Source organism: Limanda limanda, chromosome 20 (genome assembly GCF_963576545.1).
Source record: "Limanda limanda chromosome 20, fLimLim1.1, whole genome shotgun sequence".
Classification (NCBI taxonomy): domain Eukaryota; kingdom Metazoa; phylum Chordata; class Actinopteri; order Pleuronectiformes; family Pleuronectidae; genus Limanda; species Limanda limanda.
Genome location: NC_083655.1, coordinates 13459902 through 13481857, shown reverse-complemented (window position 1 = coordinate 13481857; position 21956 = coordinate 13459902). Strand labels below are relative to the sequence as shown.

Genomic DNA, 21956 nt, shown 5'->3' with positions numbered 1-21956 from the left:
TGTTTGTGGGTTTGTATTTCAAATGCTTTGAGCGAGTGCTGTGTTTGAGTCTGTGTCTGCTCTTTGGCAGCCGCTGTGAGCCTGCGTGTCCTTAGTTGAGTTCCGGTCAAAAAAGCAATTCAGGCATCTCCACTGACTCCTTCTCAGAGCTGAGGACCCTGGAAAAAAAATGCCTGACTGTGATGCAGAAACCCAGGGCATTACTGACTAACATCTGTTCACACTGTGAGCTGTTGGCATGCGACAGAACACTTTACAAGAAGAAACACACACTCTGGCACACATATACACCCACATGCAAACACGTAGACTCCAAACACCATGCCGAGACTAATTCATCATTTTTCTAACATTAGTGGTAAGTGGCAGCCAGTGGGAAACGTTTGCCCCTGCTGTCTCCTCTGCCCGACTGGCTGTGCAGTGCAAGCGTTCAGTGTTCTACTGAAGAGGAAGTTAAGGTTGATGTATTTTAATTTGATTAGTCTTTTGTTCACCATTGTGAGGATGCCCTCCCAAAAATAATGGACGGTTAAGATTTGTGAATCACATGTTTCTGTAATTTACTCTAAATTTACCACCTCGCTGTGTGCGCAGAATAAATAATTATTTTATAAACTTGTACACCTTGCCTAGTAACACTTAACTTAAAGTCCCCTATTGATCATCATTAAGCAGTAATAATTGTAATTGTCAATGGAAAGAATAAGGAAACAGAAAGATAGAATCCATTAAATGTTGGTATTGATCTGGATGAAGTGGCTAATCCAGGATGTCTTTATTACTTTTGTTTACATGGGGACTATAAGGCATTTTTCAGAATGTTCTGTTATTTCCTCAGGGAATAAAGATTTTGATGAAAGAAATGCGGCATATTTAAGGCACTGACATCTTCCACTGTGTGCATTCTGCTGCAGCTTGATTGGATTTGAGGTCACTGTTGTTGCCTTGGCAGAAGTATGCAATGTACTGAGTGCCATTCTAGTTTTGAACATTTAACTGTTGGGAAGCGAACTGTGACTTGGGGTAGGAGAATATCAAGGCCATATATATAAGGTGCTGCATAGGTTACAGATTTACTGTATTCTACTGGCTACAAGCATACACAGTACCATCTTGATGCATTCTGGGTAGTATTAGAAGTATTTACATATCACATGATAGATGATGGAATCTGGATATTCAGTAATCAATTATGCTTTAGAACAAATAATCCACAGTGAGAACAAGACAGAATAATGGTGTTGTAAAGCTATGCCATTAATTAAAAAGGACATAGCACATGAAAGTCTATTATAATTTGCCAATTATTTTATGGCGGAAAGGTCACGTCAGATAACAAGAAGCCAAGCCAAAGGAAGGCCGCCCATCCATTGGTGTGTAGCTGACACAGGAAGCTGCGCGAAACAAATGTGGTCTCTAAGAGACTGTTTTGTTGTGCTTCATGGAATTATTAGCGTTTAGTGGAGAGAGATGAGACTATCAATGCTGAAGGTGCATGGGGAAAAGCAATGCAGAGAGAGAGAGGGAAAAAGAGAGGAAGAAAGAGACGGAGAAAGAGAAAGATGGCAAATAAATAGCTTTCATTACCCCGTGGCAGCCACAGAATAGGTTCATTGATTTATTATCTTCCATTTTTTTCCTGTTCTCTTGCTCTCTGTCTTATGCTCGTTCTCATTGTCTTATTGTCTCTCACATTTGTCATTCTCTTGCTGCACACATCTATCTCTCTATCCTCTCTAATGTTCTTCTGTAAGACAGATGTTATTTTTGTTTTACTGTATTATCACTGTGCGGATGAACTGAATCGCCACGTGTTCTCTCAACTTATACAGTATGATGTGGATATCGGGAAGTGCATGTGTTGGTGTGTTAATGTGTACTTTTTTGAAGAGATCTGTTGGCCATATATGTGTTGTCTTATGTTTGCTGCTGTCATGTATTAGTATTAGGGTTAAAAGCCGATGACACATCTCCCACTATCCAGAAATGAACCCAAAATATACCAGATAAATATGATGCCCTTTTGACTATTTGGAGCCAGACTGTATTAGCAGTTGCGATGGGGGTGGAGCCTCAGTAGATATTTGTCCCATCGATGTACTCGACGTATCATAAGTCTCAGCTGTCAGTAATGACGTTTGACTCCGTTTTTGTCGAATTAAATTAAAAATAATCGTATCAGTTTGATAGGAACTACAACTAAAATGACAGAAATCATCTTTTCAAAATGTATTTAATCTGTATTTTGACTTTTTAGACCATTTAGTTCCCATCTGTTAACAAGGAGGAGGTGGGATTTATGACCTATAACACAGCCAGCCATCAGGGGGCTTCACTATAGGAGAGCAGTCATTTTGTCCATCTTTATTTTGTCTATGGCTGAAACCTGTGGATTATGGCTTCAGGAGTCACTGATTCTTTTTTTCTGCTGCTGTTGACAGTTTATGTGCGTAACATAGAATCACAAGGCAGAGAAGAGACTGATAACAATATGGTCTTATATGGGTGGATGCATGTTATATATATATATATATATATTCAGACAGTGACAAGGAGGCAGTAAAAAAGAAAAGTATGGGTGGTCAGAAACTCTAATCCCTGATAAATTAGTTTTGGCAGCACATGCATATTGTGCATTGATACGTGTGTGTGAAGGAGAGCATAAGAGAAAGGAGTGTGAGGTGTAAAGTTCATGTCCTGAGGCAGTAACAGCTTTCTGATTGTGTTGTTCGACATCTGCCCAAAGACCCCTCGGGGAGGTCGGAGAAAGGTAAAGCCCAGGTATCCAAGAAACGTGTGTGTCTGTGTGTGTGTGAGAGAGAGAGAGCGAGTGTGTGTGTGTGTTTGGCTGAGAGAGTGAGTGTGTGGGGGACGGGTGAAGACGAGTGAAGACAATCATGTCACCACACACAAACACTTCCCGGCTGTATGCGAGTGCCCAGCTTCTTTTGGACTATTTATTCTAATCAATCTGTGACATTTAGTTCCACACCAGCAGCGGCCAGCTCCACTTTTTGTGCCCCACACATGATCACACACACACATGCGCACACATGCATGCGCACACATGTCCTCACCCTGTGGCCAGGACTTTTCTCAGAGGCAAACAGACTTACTAGACTATAAAGTTGTCCCACCCTGAGGAGCAGACATTCACACCACTGGTATGGGCTTAGTCTTCACACACTTGATCACAGCTGCTAATGGACCCCAGGCACACAGAGAGTGCCAGAAACATTCAGAGAAAGCCCCCCGCTTGTCTGTCATTCAGTCATGTTTTTGTCCAACTTGCTGCAGCTTCTTTTCTGTTTGCTCTTGTGTTCTCTTCTCTTCTGAGCCCATCTGGCATCTGTGTAGTAACTCTATTCTCCAGCTACATGTCAGTCACTACGTTTACATGATGGCAGAAACCCGATTTCGGCCGAAATCGGGTTTCTCTATCCATGGGGGGTTAACTGCTCTATCTCAGGGTACATGGCACTGAGAAATCCGACTCTTGTCCGAAAGCATTTCATACCCCGCTACGATAGGTGGCGCTGTTTTCATTACAGCTAGTGGTGATCCTGCCATTTCCGCTTGACCTCGTCACCACTAGCAACACAAAAACAACAACAGCCTTCAACTCAGCATGCGAGAAAGATGATGAACGGAGAGCAAGGTGAAGCTACGTCCCTCTACATGATGTTGTGCATGTTTACTCTAGGAGTACTGCGAATGCGAACGGCGCATTTGATTAGAATGGTAATGGCGAGTGCCGGCCGGCACCGGGCAGCGACATTTTATCTACGTGTCGACTTCCGGGTCACGGCCAGGGAGGGAGGGAGGGAGGAGGGGGGGCAGGATCTCAAGCATGCGCAAAGACGTCTTCTCCAGTTGTTGTCTAGCTTCCAGAGTTACATGCGCGCGTTGTCCGATATACAGCCAAATCCGATCTACTTATCTGGGGGTGGTTATCCGACTTCAGTCGGACACAAGAAATCTAGATTTGTGGAGTTACATGACATGGATCTTCGATTGAAACCCGACAACGCCAGAAATCGGGTTTCAATCGGACACATGTAACCGCAGTGACTGGCTCTGATGTCCAGTTTAGACTTTTATTAACTTCCGTCCTGAGCGATTTGATCACAAATGGACAGTTATAAGTTTTAATAAGTTACGATTCATCCATTGGGGAGCACGAATGGATGGTGGGCACATTTCACAGAATTCCAATCATTTCACAGTCTATAATGTCAAGCCGTGAACAACAGTCACTGAGATATTGAGGTCTGGAGTAATGTTGTGGACCGAGCGAGCAAATGGAATTCACAGCACCCCACTGCACAGCTGTCAAAATGAAAAGAAAAATACAAGTTGAAAGTGCCGCGTTTTTATCTACCAATATACATTTGTTTCGTTCTTTGAATTTACTGCTTTGTCCTTTTTAATGACCTAATCAAAGTGTGGTCCTCAACAATCAATTGCATGCTACACAGTAGGAACCCTTGAATATTGTAATCATTTCTGCACTTGAATGTGAAACAGCTTCACTCACATACTGCACACATATGGGATCAGGTCAGGTTTATCACATTCAAACAGCCCTTTGACTTCATCATGCACATATCATTTTATGGCTTTTTATGTGCTCTCTTCCTGTTCACCTTCCTGTTTTCACCACAACTAAAATACTGCCCAATTACTTCCCTTTATCTGACTCTACCCCACTCTCTGCCCCTGCGTCGGGTTATAATAGAGGGATCCATCACACCATTAGCTGCAGGCGTTTTTACAAGCTCAGCAAAATGCTGCATAGAGAGAACTCAAATTATAGGCCCCTGCATTATATTCCGTGTGTGTGTGTGTGTGTGTGTGTGTGTGTGTGTGTGTGTGTGTGTGTGTGTGTGTGTGTGTGTGTGTGTGTGTGTGTGTGTGTGTGTGTGTGTGTGTGTGTGTGTGTGTGTGTGTGTGTGTGTGTGTGTCCGTGTCCGTGTCCGTGTAAGTGATGATGATACCACGAGTCATGCTACTGACTAATGATGCATTGCAGTTGAGAATAACGGTGGCCAGTGGCGTCCTCCCTCACAACGCTTATGTTCCCACTGTCTATCTTTCTGTATGCCTCTCTGTGTTGTTTTATTTCTCCTTCACATATATGTGTCTCTGCTCACTACTTATTTGCATTTCAGTGAGTGCATCTTCTAACATTTCACTGTGTATGAAGAAACCCTTCATCACACTTTGTACTTCTTAAAAAGGGCCTGACAGCACTGCTAGCAGCCAGGTTAACTCCTATTTAACTACTAAAATGTTTTCTCTATTCAAGAATTCGGCTATTTGTGATGTATTTTTTCCACGTAGATATCAGATTATTTCGTCCTACAGTCTCTGTCAAGGATTCTGTCCACTGCCTGTCATTCCAGCTGTCAACGAGAAGGCAAGTAGGTTGGCAATGTTTATTCCTGTAGGAGTCAGCAGCTGGTGACTCCATGTCAGTTGCAAGGATACAGAAGCCTTCAAGGCCAACAGCAGCAGTAGCAACATGTGTGTGTGTGTGTGTGTATTGCTTACATAGCCCATTGGGGACTTCAACCTTAATGCAAACTGAAAACGTGAGGTCCCCACAGGTGGACACTTTTAAAGACTTACTAGGGTTAGATTAAGATTTTGGTTAGGCATAAAGACATAGTTAAAGATAGACATCAAGGTTGGTAAAAGACTAGTGAATGCATTATGTCAGTGAGTGTCCCCCACGGGAATAGTGAAACAGTTTTTGTGTGTGTGTGTGTGTGTGTCCTCATGCTGTGGGGAATTGGGGTTGTTTGGTTCATTAAACATGCAAATGCATGCTTATCTTCCCTCAGCACTAGATAGTGGGGAGAATAGATAAGAACCAGTGAAACCATGCCAGAGTGGCAGACATGGGGAGAAAAACTGTGTGTGTTTGAGAAGCGGAGAGACAACCTCTGAGACAACCACTGAGACAACCTCTGAGACAACCACTGAGACAAATACTGAGACAACCTCTGAGACAACCACTGAGACAAACACTGAGACAGATACTGAGACAACGACTGAGAAAACCTCTGAGACAAATACTGAGACAACCCCTGAGAGATTTATAAAATGACGCAGCAAGAAAGAGCCCAAAAATCAAGGTGAGGAGTTGGAACAGAGGGGAAAGAGAAAGAGGCACAAAGAGAAATTGCAACCGTGTTGGGGAAGGTAATGTCTCCCCAGAGGTTATATAATAAGACACTTAATGGGTATTCGGGAATGAGTTAGTGTTTTGTTTGTTTTGACAGAAAAAATAAACGTTCTCTCAGCATTGAGCAATTGTGTTTGTCCAACTTAATGTATTGAATTTGAATCCATTTATTAACGTTGATTCAACTTGTTTGCTATATCCAACTTATATTAATATTTGGTCATACTAATTTAACAATGGTAGAATTACACTAGTACCCAAATTTGATCCCTTGTCAACATAAGCTGGCCTAACAGAATGTCTCAAAGCTGAAGGAAAGCCACTCAATCACATGGATTTACCATCCAGCCAATGCTCGTCATTCCTGTCCTTGCCCACGGCGTTGTTTCAGCTGGTCGCACACCTCCTAGCGTTTTTGTCTTGGAGCATGTGTAACACAGCATGGATTGAGCCGGAGGCAAGTGTCTGCAAACGGGTGCATCTCCACAGACATTTCTATACTGATTAATGTCAATAATGAGGGAGCATATCCTGGAGGGACATCGCAGAGACTGTTGGTAAAGACAAAGCATTCTGCAGGAAACTATGGATAGACCTCTGCAAGTGGTTTGTCATGGTTAAGAAGTGCGCACAAGTCCAAGCCGGTGCCAAAACTGTTACGATTCCTCTTCTTCTTCTTTGCTTTTTTCTGGTGTGTGGTTGTAACTTTTTGTCAGCTGTGTCACAATTGTTTGGGACAAGAGTGTGTAGGGGAATTTGAGGGGGAAAGACGAGTCAGTAAAATGTGTTACATGCATGCCACACATAATAAATGTGTTACCTGTACAATACAGTAATAATTTTGGCATTGGTCTAACACTTACAATCTGAGCTGTACCTATTAGTTGAAAACTGTTGAACTCAATTAATTGACAGAAATGTGCTCTTGATGAGTCAGGTATTTGGAGCGTTCAAAGCTAATATTCTTTGGTTTCTTAATTAAAAGTATCACCTGGTTTCATCAGTTCTCTATGATGGTGAAACAAATATCTCTAGGTTGTTGATTGCTGGTGGGGAGATTGAGGTAGGAGATTATATAAGGGGAGTTGATGTGCCCCAGAGATTCTCCTAAATAGCAACTAGGGTAAATGATAAGCTAAATGATAAATGCTAACTCAGGAATGAAGATATTTGTCCCAGTGAATTTGTATATGCCCGATGTGATGTGAGACTCAGAAACATGGCTCCTTTCAGTCAATTCTGAGATCCTCAGAAAGCTCTCACCTGCATTTGTACAATATTTCAGAAAGGATTGAGAGAGCAGAGAGTGAGTGAGGTCGTCCTCCTCAGGAACAACACCCTGAGGCCAAAGGAATCAATGCCTGGAGCAGTTTGATGAAAGGTTTTTCACTCGTGGAGTTGAGGTCATGTGGGCGATAGGTTGTGCATGTATTCCATCGACAGGTTGTGTTAGTGTCTATCCGTGTGCACACAATAGAGCCTGGCCTCTACACAAACTCAAGTTCTCCCTCTTTATCTTTGCCAACACACCAACACTTTGTCATTAATACATAACGACAATGTAAAGGGGACAACAATCGACAAAAAAGACAAAGTGTCTGTTTCGTCTCCGAGCTTTTATTCAGCCTCGTTACCTCTGCTGCCTGCATGAATACGAAAGCCTTCAGCAGTTTGATACCAAACAAAAAGACGGGACAAATGATTGATTTGATTCATTAACTGAGGCATAAAGCAGTACTGCTGTATACTGTGATGCGCTGAACAAAGCCTCATCTTCCCACAAAGACTTCAGAGGATTTAGATCACGAGGAGCAAGCAGGTTTTATTTCCTTTGGGCCAGGGGTTGGATGTGGGGGCAGAATCCTCCCAAGAGCCATAACTGGATTCTTTGATTACATTTTTCATTGTGACTTTTATCACCTGCTCTGGATGCTTCTACATCGATTTTTGTTTTTGCATCGTAACCCAGTGACTCACACGGCATCTTCGGCGTTGAGAGTCAGACGATGATTCAAACCTGACATAATCAGCTTGTATACAAACTGTGCATAGAGGGGATCCCGGAATGTGAAATCCTCTGTGAATGTGCATTGTTTACATGTTAAGGAATTAAATAAATATTAATTCTAGCTTATTATTATGCATACATGTACGTATTTCAACAGTGTTTCCAAAAACCTTTTCAAAACCTTTTCTAATGTGTAGATCTTGTTCCGCAATGTTCGAAAATGCAAAAAAGGGTTTTTGGTATTGTCGACAAAGAAGTCTGTCTTGAGATTTCAATTTATGGTCAGGGTGACTGCAAGTCCTTAAAAAGTCTTTAAATGTCTTGCATTTCAATTTTACAAATAAGAAACCATATTAAGTAAAATAAATACTATTCAGATTGGATAGGTCTTAGTTTTTAAAACACATTACCACCAAAGTACTCTACAAAGATGTCTCCACTCTACAACCCGCGAGAAGACGAATCATTAGTTCCAGTGTGGGCTGCGGCAATAGTCTTTCAATGGGTAAGTTTATGGGTCAAACTAAAACCTTTCCAGACAGCGTACTTGCTAGTCTAAGAACATGGTGTGTGTCGAAAGTCTTTCAAACTAGGAAAAACAGGGATAAAGGCAGTGGAATCTAACAGAGATTGATCATGAACTTGATTTCAAGTGATGTTAAAAAGGTCTTAAAAAGTCTTAAACGTAACTTGTTTATAGCTGTAGACGCCCTGAGGCTTTTAAGGTGCCTGATAGTTTGCTTTGTGCTAATTTGTTTTTGTTTCTTCACGGCCCTGTCTCCTTTCATTGGTCTGTATTTCCAGTCCCATATAAAGCTAGTGGCTTTATAAACTTAAACGTTCAATCATGTTGAACATGGCCCATGTATATCTACTATGAAATGGCCTGTTTAGGTCTTACTCAGAAAACAACTTTTTTATCTGTTTTGAAGCCAGCTGTCTCTGTGCTTTAATGTGCTAAGGGTGACATCTGGTCTTATGTTCTAGTCCTCAGGTCACTGTCCTGCCTATTTTCCACACAAAATAAGTCTGTATAATGAAACGAGGATGCAGTAAGGACCAAATTCTAGGTCTAGATTATTTGTTGTTTAGTTTCATAATTCAGCAATTCCAATATTGCATCGAATAGACCAAATTAGTTAATAGTGACATTGAACATGGAGGTTTTTAAATGGAGTCCCATACTCTTGGCATATACGAACAGGTGGCTGTTGTTCTCTGCCTCTCTCTGGGGTTCAGGAAGACCTCCTGAACAGTGGTCGAGTTCCACTCAGGGTTGCTGGACAGCCAAAGTAGTAATGGCTGCCGCTGGGCATTTAGCCCCTCTGCTCTACCATCCATGTTTGTAACTTATCAACATCTTATAAACAAAACCCCCCGTCACTGTAACCACCTGACTCATCATCATCCTAATACAGACGCAGCCAGCAAAACCACATGCAGTGCTTTTCTCTCTCTCTCTCTCTCTAAGAGAGTAAGTACACCTAGTGTGGAAAATGAGAAAGAATACAATTCACACAGTCCTCCACTACTAGTCATTTCATTTTTTCGTACTACTGTTATTCCAATTTTTCTCAATGTCAGTCATTTGCAACGACAAAAAATACATCTGAGTGTGATCCAGAATAGGCTGAAATAACACCAGGAGGTTTTTCGCGTTTGAAAAGGTTTTAGAGGCACCTCAATTTGTTTGCTGTTGTCCCCATGGAAGTGAAACGTGGACTGAATGAAAATCCTCTTCCTCAATGCAACATCACAATCACAGATGTTTCTGCAATCAATATACTGATTGCAAGCTACAGGCCTGTTATTCACCTGTAGTCGTTACCACAAACTGTATATTTTCCTCCTCATGCATGCAGAAATTACATCATCAATCATCAAAGGGATTCATGTAAAATCAATAATGGGGCGTCTGTTGGATGAAGAGAACAAACGCACAGGAAATAACCAAGAAGAAACCTGAACGTTTCACATTTTACCCATAAAGTCTCTGAAATACATCTTGTCAACTGTTTTTTTTGTCCCTATTTTTTAAGATGTTATCCATTGTTGACTTCTACACATTTCGTGCCAGTTATTGACAGCCTGTAAAATGATGAGATTTAACAACTTTGAAATACTAACAGGCACAGAGAGAGACCAGTTAGCTGCACCCCGCGCTGTAGCCAGATGGCTTTTGTGTGTGTGTGTGTGTGTGTGTGTGTGTGTGTGTGTGTGTGTGTGTGTGTGTGTGTGTGTGTGTGTGTGTGTGTGTGTGTGTGTGTGTGTGTGTGTGTGTGTGTGTGTGTGTGTGTGTGTGTGTGTGTGTGTGTGTGTGTGTGTGTGTGTGTGTGTGTGTGTGTGTGTGTGTGTGTGTGTGTGTGTGTGTGTGTGTGTGTGTGTGTGTGTGTGTGTGTGTGTGTGTGTGTGTGCCCGCGCTGTAGGAGTCACTGCAGACCAGACATGCTGATATATTGTGATCGCCAGACCAACCAGCTCCTCTCATACCACTTAATTAAAACCTCAGCTCCCTGGGGCCCCCGGTTCATGTCCCGTTACATCATTCATCAATCAATCACACAAACTGTATGTAATGCACAAATTCCCATGCAAACACTATATATAAATGCATCCACCCTAAGCAATGTGAACAACTTTATAATCGTTTACACCTTTACACACACCTACACTGTGTTATTTGTTTATTAAATCATGAATATTCACTTTCACTTTAAAGATACTATGTCAGCGGGGGAGTGAGTGATAGGTCCAGCAAGGCATTACTACACTATAATATACGTGCCCACATTGTTGATTACAGACACATCTTTTCTGATTATGTGGCAACATGTTAAATGAGATGAAAATGATTACAGCTCTTGCAGGAGCTTGCTACTCTAGGTGCAATAAGTTCAATTACATCGTCTTCTAATTCCACAAATGTCTGTCTGGCTTTCTTTCCGTATGTAAATATCGAGAATCGGACATCTGACGTGCTTCATACTTGCCACACTTGTGTTTTGTAAATGGCCCAGGGGAAGTACAGTATTTAATGTGGTGGGATTTGGGCACCCAACATCTTTCAGTCTGCAGACAGAGGTAAACAAGTATTTTCCCATGACCTCGGATCAACTACAGCATTGGACTGCAACTGGCAGCCTGCTGCCAATAATATATGTCATCCCGTCCAATATTTCACCATATCAGACTGACACAGACATTCACTGCTGTCGCAGGTGCTGATCTCCATCATGGCAACAGCTTTTATAGAATCACTTCCTCTTTAGCTATTTGTTTTCATACGAAAAGCTCAACGTTTGTTCTGTCACCTTTATTACCCAGGTGACAGCTCGCATTTTGAAAAGTCGTTAGCATGGGTTTGAAGATTTGGTCGGTTGATTAACAGTTATAATAATATCAGCAGTAAATAATTCAAACTAACATGCAACAGTAATAAAGCAAAAACTGATTTTATATTCTGAAAAACAAAAACATTCGCTATGCACCATAGAGCGTTTATAAACACCTCTGCACTCAACCTCCAGCACACCAACAATAAAAAGTGAGAGAATATTGTAGAACTGTTTGAGGAGGACTCACTAAATGACCAGAACAAGAAACCGACGCATTCCAAACAGGCAGGTTTAGAGCGGGAACTGCAATAGTTCAAACAAATTACCTGTAGAGCAAGTGAATCAGCCAGAGGTGTTTTGTTGCTGAACAAAAATGAATTGCTGAGCAAGTGACTTTAAGGAATGCCGAGATTTAGTTCAATGCTGCAGGAGGATTGACAGCTCCGAGTACATTGAGACCAGAATACTGTCCATTGTACTGTAAGTGACTAGACAAGAAGCAATCCTGAAAAGGTTTCTATAGTCTTTGCTCACACAGAATTAGTGTCATCAAGCTCTTTCTCCACTGTCATTTGTTGAATGTTGTGCAAATCAAGTCTTGTAAGTTTCACTGTGTGCAAATGTATTTTTTTTTATAGTGGTAAGTAGTCCACACTTAAAGCTGTCTCCCCTGAATCATGAATATTGACAGTATAAGACTCATGTTGAGCATTTATACTGATCAAACTGTCAAGCAGTGTGGTGTAAGATTACATGGGCGTATGTGTGTAACCACTGGGTATTGGTAATTGGTCTCATGGGGGCCTCAAAGAGAGAGACGTGTAAGGCGAATAACCTCTCTCCCCTTGCACGCTCACCATCACACACACATACACACATGTTTGTCTTCCAATATATGTGAGGACATTCAATGACCTCATGCATATCTCCTCTATCTAATATTATTCACCACAGGTAAATACCAAACAACAACTCGTAGCCTAATCCTAACCCTATAACCTAATTATACCTTAAAACTACGTGTCAACATTCAAACAGCCGTGTAAAGTTGTGAGGACGACAATGGTTCGAACTAGAATGTTTCTGCACAACTTTTAAAGGACGTACACACACACACACATTATATTATGTTCCTCCACTGGAGTTGAATCCGCTGGCATTGACTCTGTGACTGATTTATATCGTTGAATGCTTCAGCCCAGACACCTTTGAGGTGTCCTCTCCGCCCATGACATCACACTTCTGCCCTTGTATGTGTGTTTGTGTGCTTCTGTGTCATATTAATATGTGCTTATGGGTTATAGAGGGTACAAGAGATTTATTTTTCAACAGACAAGCTATAGACTGTTGTCCGCTTAATCTGAAGGAACAGGTTTTTGTCATTGTAAATGGGAGGATGGGAGTGATTGACATTAGAACATAAAAAAGCTGTGAAAGTGTTCCATCTGTCCATGAAGACGAACAAACATCTGGGAAGTTCCTGCCGACATGTGGTTTGCTTCATCCAAATCAGCATTTGTTTGTTCATCACAACACAGCAGATATTTGAGTATAAAAAGGGAAATCAAAGTCAGGATCTGTTGCAGATTCATTTTCGAGAGCACAATCCGCTTCTCAGAAATCACAACTAGCTATAACAATGTGTCCAGACCTCAGTAAGTCAGTTCAACATGTGGCATACTCATGTATACTGGGTGAGGCTAAAGTGTTTCTGACTGCGAGCCAGCAACGCAGTTGACAATCTGGCCAAGTGTTTTCACGATGGTCTCTGTAATCTCTGTTAATCCCTTACTGTTTTGCCAATGATTTTCTCTCTCAGTAATACAGTGGTGTGTGAACATACTTATTAGGGTCAACCTCAAATCTACCCAGCTGGAAACATTTGAAAATGCCATTTTCTGTGGACATACAGCTTTGTCACAACACCGCTGAAACCTCAATAAACCGTGTGTGAACCTGTGATGTGTGTTACATCTGATGTGCTATAGAAGCACTGGTGACTTGTTCTCGGGGAGCCAACTGTTTTCACAGCACTTTGTGGACCAGCACTGTGCTGATACATCAATATCATCTTTTGACTTTCATTTGACGCTGTACTTAGCAGTCTGTGGTATTATTATTGTATACGTAAAATATATGCTAATATTATCGAACATTCTATTGTGATTCAGTCAAGAGGACCTTACCTGGAGCCAATACATTTTGCCCAATTAATGTAGCTGATGAGCGTTTTTATCTTCTCTTGTTAAATTTCTTTTGTCACGTCTTTCTGTGACTATTGAAGAAAAGTGTAGTACAGAAAAAAAAATTCTAAACCTGTCAACCAAGGCAACCTACAGTCTACAAAGCCTATCCAAGTCCTTTCAAGTAGAAGATTATACAGAAGATATAATTGTGACAAAACTTCTGAAAATGAATCTACACTTACTTTGAGAACATCAGCTACATCCATACTACTGTGTTGAAAAATGATCTCTGTCCAAATAAGCATTACTTTTGGCCCGGTATCAGTTTTAATCCCTGTCCATACGAACACACTGCAAAACGCATTTTGCAGTGGGAATTGCTGTAATGCTGTATTTGATATCCATGTTGCGTTCTACTTTGGTCACAAAGGCTAATGCCGGTTGTTGACTTCCGAAAGGGGGTCATGTGATGGGAGCCTGAAGAACAAGCAATGCTGAAAGGAGCTAATTATCAAACAAGTGTGAGTGTCGACATTAAAGTTTCCAAACACCTCAGTTTCTGCTCGTCCACACTGAAACACAGCCCTGGAGTATTCAAACTAAAACAGCGCCAGCAGTGTTTTCTGACTCTTCTGTTTTCGCGGCTATAAACCTAGTGTGGACGCCATGGCGTCCACACTACAGGCGAATCCTTACCAGAGTTGATGTGTTTTCAAACAAACATCATAGTCGAATGTAGCCTCAGACAGTCTTCAGTCTGTACCTGAATGCATAGTAGCAGCCTCCAGCTAGTAAATGCTTACATAACCTACTCTGTTCTCTATTTGCTTGCTTTTAATCTCTCTGCTGTGCACATGCATGGTTTACATTTTATGCGGTTCCAATGTCCCTGCATGATCTACAGTATGATCTGTAAGTGCTCCAGTGAACGTGTATAAAAATGTATTATGCACAAACAAATCCATAAACCAGCTCTTTTGCATCTCAATACATCATGAGGGAAAACATATTTAATATACATTTTCAGGTTTTATGATCACGCTAAATTTATAGTTGACTAATATGTAAAGATAAACTCAATCTGTAGCTCAAGCACAAGATCACACTTAAAATCTTTATTATACCATTATACCATTCTATAATCCACCATTAGTGAAACTTTTATTATAACATTTCACATTGGGAGCAGTAGGGCTTTTAATCTGTAGTTCAATAATGTGTGGTAACATTCCAGATGAGTAGAATGCTCACTGTACCCGTATGTGTATGTGTGTGTGTGTGTGTGTCTGTGTGTGTGTGTGTGTCACAATAACGCAGAACACCTGGTGTCAGGCCACCCGTCCCTGGTGAATTATGCATGGGGGTCTTCTGTCATTTTCTGTGCTGGTGCAAAACAGCGATAGCCCACCTATCATAATAACTATAATAGCTCAGTGATTTAGACACACACAGCAGATGTACCATGAAGCTGCAATAGTGCAACCAGCAGGTGCTGCTCACAGTGGTTCACCGCAATTGTGCATGTGTATGCACACAAAAGTAATCGAATGAAAACACACACACACACGCGTATATACAGGGGACACAATCCAACCATTGAGTAACCAAGCAACCGGGGTAGGCTTGTCTCAGCCCCTCTAAGCTCTGCGTTCTAAAGACGTTTTTCTATATTTGTATTTCATTTAGCATATTTAGTATGTTTTTGTTTTTTGTATATTTGTTTGGTTTTTGTATATTTGTTCAATAAACATCTTCAGAAACAGTTAAGCCCCATATAGATGAAATTATACAGACTTGCATGTGTGCGTAGATGCACATAGATGCTGTGACAACGAAGAGCATGCCACGATGTGTGATTGCATTTGTTATTTATGCTGACCTTTTTATTTATTTATTTTTTCATTATACAGACACAATTACAATCGCTGTTTTGTATCTGCTTATGTCAAACATATGTTAATATGTGTATAGCTGCATGATTGCAGTCTACTTCTGCTGTGCATGTCTTACGTGCATATATGCACATATACCTAAAAACACATAAATGCACACTTGTAGATTAAACATATGCATATGAATGTGTAGGGCCCAAAAGGAGGAAAAATCTGTAGGTAGCTGAAATATCCGTATTGTTTTTTGTTCTGTCGGAATATTGTTTTTTGTTGTTGCAGCTGTCAGCTGTCAGGAAGTCATCTCAATGAACACTGTGACGAGTCAATTCACTTCCAGCGCCAATGTCTTTCAGCTGTCATATCCACAAAAGTTTGTCCTCAGCCTTGTTATGAGAACAATAGACTGCATTTTGTATAGAGTGTCAGAGACTTCACAAACAGGTGTACACACACACACCCACACACACACACAGAGGAGACAAAGTACACATCCCTTACAATCACTCATATTGCTCATATTCACACATTTTTAAACTGTCATCCATCCATTCAGAGGCCATACATAAAAAAGAAAACATAACATGTAACCCGTGTATCTTACTGATAGTGGACAATGGATGAAGGATGAAGTTGGATAAATAGATAGTTTATTGACCCAGAGGGAAATGTTAGGCTCAAATTAGAGAAACTTAGCTGGCTACATTTCTGTGGTTGGTTGCTTCTGTCTGGTGAAGCTTCATCTCCCTACACTTTCAAAGCAACCCAACACTGAATTTAGCTTGGTTATTTGTTGTCCCTCTTATACATTACCACATACTTTATGTCTGTCAGGCTCCTGTTTTAATACAGGCAGTAATAAAATAGCTGAAGTGCACACCAAGCCTTACGTCTATTCCTCGCTCCAACTCGTTGCAGTTTTCAATGATCATAAGTGATTTTAGTTGAATTATTGCATGTGACACCCTTTATTAGTGTGGGTATTTTTAATCTGTGTATCTGCTGTGTACAATATTTTTTCTCTGTGAAGAACTTGCAGCTGAAAGTCTTACCAAGAGCGAGTGTATGTTTGTCTGCATATTCTATTTTATGTGAGAGCAAACTGTGGATGTGTGCACGTGCGTTGTTTGCTCACAGACACGCACACTCATGCTGACAGCCTTATCAGGACAGGGAGTGTTACTATCTGTGAAAGGAGGCAGCTGGAGCATTTGAGCAGAACCTTGTGTGACAGTATGTAACTCTCTCAGAGTAATGTCTTTCAAGCTGAGACCTAATAACTCATGAAGGATTCGGCTATTGGGAATACCGTCTAGATGGCTTTATATTTTTAGCATAAACACATTGTCAGCATGTTTACCTGTTTTCTTTCTTTATTTGTGTTAAAATCTCAAAAGTGCACTTTCCCAGGACCTGTCATCACCTTTAGCAGCACATATCTAATGTGTTTATGAAATGAAACAAATTAAAGGGAAAAACGACCCTATAATTTGTCATCCATGCATATGTTTTTATTTCAATGTAAATACATCTAGTCTTGCTTTTGAATATGTTAGTTATACTTTTAGTAGCCTTTATGTTACCAGTCGACATTACACGCCCATGCACAAAGTAGGACTACAGGAGCAAACTGTGTTTTACATCAAGGGTCTATGTTTGTGAATGCTAAGTAGGGTAGGTGCATATGATTGCATGTGGATTTCATTGGGGACAGTAGAGGACACTGTCTGTTAATAGTGGAGAAGTGAGGGTAAAATGTCCCTGAAATACAGGCTCACTGTTAAAAGAGACACTGCCTGGCTGGATGTAGTGTTCAGGCATTGCAGGCGAGCGTGTGCAACGTTGTGGAATAATTCTTATTAAATCTCTCTGCCCTGTCTATCAGCTCTCAGTGTCTCATGCAACTTCTCTCTTTTGGTCTTGCCCTTCTCTCTCTAACTAACTACAGTTTAACACAGTGACACCACTGTTACCCTGTTGGATTTCCTTCAGGCACAGTTCCCCATCGCCTGGTTTTCATTCTCATTAAGTACAATGCTATTTCTCTGAATCCACTAAATTTAGGTTATACTAATGCAATGCAATCACTCCACCTATAGTCAGGGTGAGTAATATTTCACTAAGGTGGACATTTTACTTGTGGGTGGCGGTGTGTCCCATGTGCATCAGTAGTTGCTCGCTAAGCTTCAATTAAACCTTGTATTTGCTGATGCCAGTGAAAATAAGACCCTATCAGAAATACTGACATATATTTTGCTGACATTCTTTAAGCACCAAATACAACCACAGTAGAATTGTAACTGTAACTTGCTGACATTGGGCAAACCGCAAAGAAAGCAACATAATGCCGTTTAAAGATTATTGCAAACGCACACACACAATACAGTCATTTATGTAAGTTACGTTGCTTTTCCTTGTGACATCTTACTTATTTGGTTCCCTTTGCCAACACTATCCAAAGAATTTAAATGCATTTCCCACCACATCAACTTTAATGGTGTTTGCCCAGTCCTCATTTAAATTCAAATGTTTTGATGAGAAAGTTGGCAGTTGCTACAGTCAGACTAAATGTATTAAATGTCAGCAATTTAATGTGTAAACACATCAATTGTGTCTGCTGTACAACAACTTTAGTCTCTTGGAAGGGCACTTACTATCCTCAAGCAGAAAGGCCATGGTTAGCACGATGATTTATTTTAATCTTTCAAAGATTTGCCTAACGTCATCCTTATGCACATTATATATAGACAAATGGAATTTCAAATTTAAGGTTTGAAAATGTCTCCGCTGGTCCAAGCATTTAATCGAAAGATCCTTTGATCACTGTCCCACATTACTGACCTTCAGGCTGTTGCTGCCACATAGTGATGGTGTTTCATTAGCCTTGCAAGCATTTCTTTTAGCTTCCAACTGACCTTTACTTACATCATTCAGTCCCAGCTGGAGAGTAATTGTTGAGTTTAAAAGATTTCACTTGGACAAATCTGCAGATTTTGCCATTGAGCTTTATTGCACCAGTAGATGCTCATTCCTTCTTTAGTGTGGTTATGTAACTGCTAGTTTGAACTGAATAAATTCAGGGCATGCTGCATCCTCAGGGGCAAGATAAATGTGAATCCTGCAAATGATGTCAAAAATATCAGGAATGGTAAAGCATTGACTTAGCCTATCGTCAACATTTAATTGAAAACACATAAGCAAATGAATACTGATTATGTCGCTTTCTTTCTTTCTTTCTTTCTTTCTTTCTTTCTTTCTTTCTTTCTTTCTTTCTTTCTTTCTTTCTTTCTTTCTTTCTTTCTTTCTTTCTTCCTTCCTTCCTTCCTTCCTTCCTTCCTTCCTTCCTTCCTTCCTTCCTTCCTTCCTTCCTTCCTTCCTTTCTTCCTTCTTTCAACCAGTACAAACATTTTCAGTAGAGTGAAATGTCAGACACTCTTAACCATCTTTTCTCACTCCATTGACTGTTCATATAAACAGTTGCTGTTGTTGTGTATTTGGCGGAACCTAAACATAATTGCCTTCTGAGTGCTTTTAAGAACAATGATCTATATTACTCTGCATTCCCTGTAATAGTCTCAACACCTTTCACGAATCAAGCAGGTATACATTTAGGTTACAGATGGCTATGGTTTGGTATTAGCCATGGTTTTAGTGTGCTATTGTGTGCAGGCTAACTTGTGTGAAACGTCAGCAGCGCACAAGCTCCTACTGGAGCATCCATCTAATCAGTCCTCACAAACCCTGTACTCTGGTATGGTCATCGTGCTTCACAATCAGCTGTTTCGTAAGCAGCATAGGTCCAGTGGTTTTTAAGGATAGCAACATACTGTCATACTTTATTTAGATAAAGTTGTATAAAAAGATGGACGACGCGTCTCCACTTCCTCCCACTTTACAGAGATGATGTCAAAATATCCCAGATCCGAAAGGCTGCCATCTTGGATCATTCACAGTCAGATTCAACACAGTAGTGATTGGCTACAATCATGATAATTCACTCTTTTTGTTTAGCACCAAATAACCTTTCACTTGAAGATCAGTGAAATAAGAACTACAATGACAGACACCATCTCTGTGGAAAAGTTGACATGCATTTTAACTTGTTAGTTTGGCCCAAATACCATTCATTAACATGGAGGAGGTGGAGTTTATTACCTATATTGCAGCCAACCAGCAGGAGAGCTTCACTTTTGAGGAGCTATCATATCCTTCTTTAAATACAGTCTATACATAATGACCTAAATTGCTGGGTACTTTATTGCAAACATATTGCCACACATGATTCCCTTTTGACGTAAGTCTCCCAGAAATAGGCTGTTGTGTCTAAAATCAAACTGTTTAGAAGACGCTCAATCTCTGGGAGACCAATGCCATCTCGGCCATAATCATCACCATCATGTCAAATAGACAAATAAACACACGTCAACATATTCACTCATTCACATTTGCTCACACAGGATTGCTTACAGGCACTCTTAAACACAAATTGTGCAATGACACTCAAATCACACAAGCACACACACTGACAGACATTCAATTAGAAAGAAGTCTGGGCATGTGGAATACCAAACAGTCTTAATAGGACAGGCACAGAAACCAGCCAGACAGCCGGACTAATGGTGTAGATAAAGTCAGATGAAACAGTCTATATGTATCATTTAGTGTGTCTGTGTCTGTATTGATCTCACAGCTGGTGGCTCAATACTCGCCTTCAACTTTCTTTTTCTGCCTCTTTTTTTTCCGTCTGCTTTCTCCTTCTACCTGGCTTCGTCTTTTTCTCTGCGCTCAACCTCCCTTCCCATCAATCTCAGATCAATTGACAGTGATCAAGAGAATGGAAAATAAGTCTTGGTTGTGTTTGCGTCTGTGAATGTGTGAGTGTGCTTTTGTTGTGTATCCGTCCATAACACCATCCATTTGAGAACAAAAAAGACTTGTTGTCAGGATTTCATGCTGTTAAAATCTACAGTAATTGGCATGGGCTGACTAAAATCTAAAATGACATTAGAGTTTTGTTCCCATTATTTTGTTTCTAATTTGTTTTTCAAACTTCCTCAGAATAAAACAGATTTAGCTCAGTCAGTCCAGCAAATAATATTAAATGTAAATATTTAAACGTATTTAAAATGTGGCTACTATATATTGTACAACTTTATTTAACTTTATTGTATTAATTCTCTTATCATTCTTAACATTGACCGCCTCCTTCTTTTGCAGTTCGACGGATGAGCAATTTCGCTGGAACGCTCAAGGTAAAGTTCAACATTCGCTCAAACCCATCCACTTGCTGCTCAGCCATGCCTGTAAAGTTATTGTTGCATGAAGTGACTGCTCAAACCTGTTTTTTTAAAGATAACATACAGACTTACTTCAAATCTCCTTACACAAACTTAACATTCAATCCACTACACTTTTCGAACAACTTCATTTACACTCAGGCAGCGCCCAGGGAAGACTTATCAGGGTCCTTTCCAGCATTTAATCAAAATGTCCTAGAGCTCATAACCAAGACATAATGTTTGGAGTTTTATGGACTGTGAGAGTAGAGAATCGAAGTGTACAGTGCAGGGAGATCTCTTTCATCTCTCATCATCTCCTTCCCTCATTTCCCGTCTCTCACATCCTGTTTTTCCTCTTTCACAGCAGACGGACAGAAGGATATCGAGGATGAGTTGACCACGGGTTTGGAGTTGGTGGATTCCTGCATTCGCTCCCTTCAGGAATCAGGGATACTGGACAGTGCAGAACGTAAGTGGACTTATCAACATCAATGAGTGTGTGCTTAAGTCTGCAGACAGGATATTAACCCAATCTGCTTAGCAAATGTAAAGAGACTTATTGCTGCTTCAAAACAATCTCTGAAATTGTTTATATTCTTGCTCAGTCGCTCCTGACAAAGAGTGACTAAGCATATCCGGAAGATTTTTAATAAAAACCATAATATCTATGGTTGGTTTAAATACAAGGTGGGTGTGTAATGTTTAATTATGTTGTTCTGCTGAAAGCAAAGGAGAAAATGTGCTCTTATTAGCCCCATAGGCCATTAGATATCTGGCCTAAGTGCAGCAATTCCCTGTGTTAATATTGAGCTCTCACTCAGATTTCATTTCTACTTACAGTAAGCGAGCTGAGTCGAGGGAGGATTTTGTTCCAGACCAGACAGTATCTAAAAAGTTAGATTAAGTATAATATAAAATGTGAATATGTCCCTTAGACACAAAATGAGAACCGTAGTTTGGTACCGAAAGTCGAAGTTGCAAACCCTAGTGCAAACTAGATAAAAATGTCTTTGCTCTTCTAATGTGTAGATGGAAAGAGAAACAACACACACGTCCCTCTTAGGTTTGT

General features: G+C 40.5%; 1 protein-coding gene across 1 annotated transcript in view; it reads left to right on the top strand.

Moving 5' to 3' along the window:
* The window catches only part of ctnnd2a (catenin (cadherin-associated protein), delta 2a), a 195540-nt gene that overhangs the window by 45313 nt on the left and 128271 nt on the right, over positions 1–21956 (top strand). The window contains exons 3-4 of the mRNA XM_061094229.1: positions 20826–20860; positions 21252–21356. Coding sequence (XP_060950212.1) covers positions 20826–20860; positions 21252–21356 — 140 coding nt within the window. The remainder of the gene's footprint in view (positions 1–20825; positions 20861–21251; positions 21357–21956) is intronic.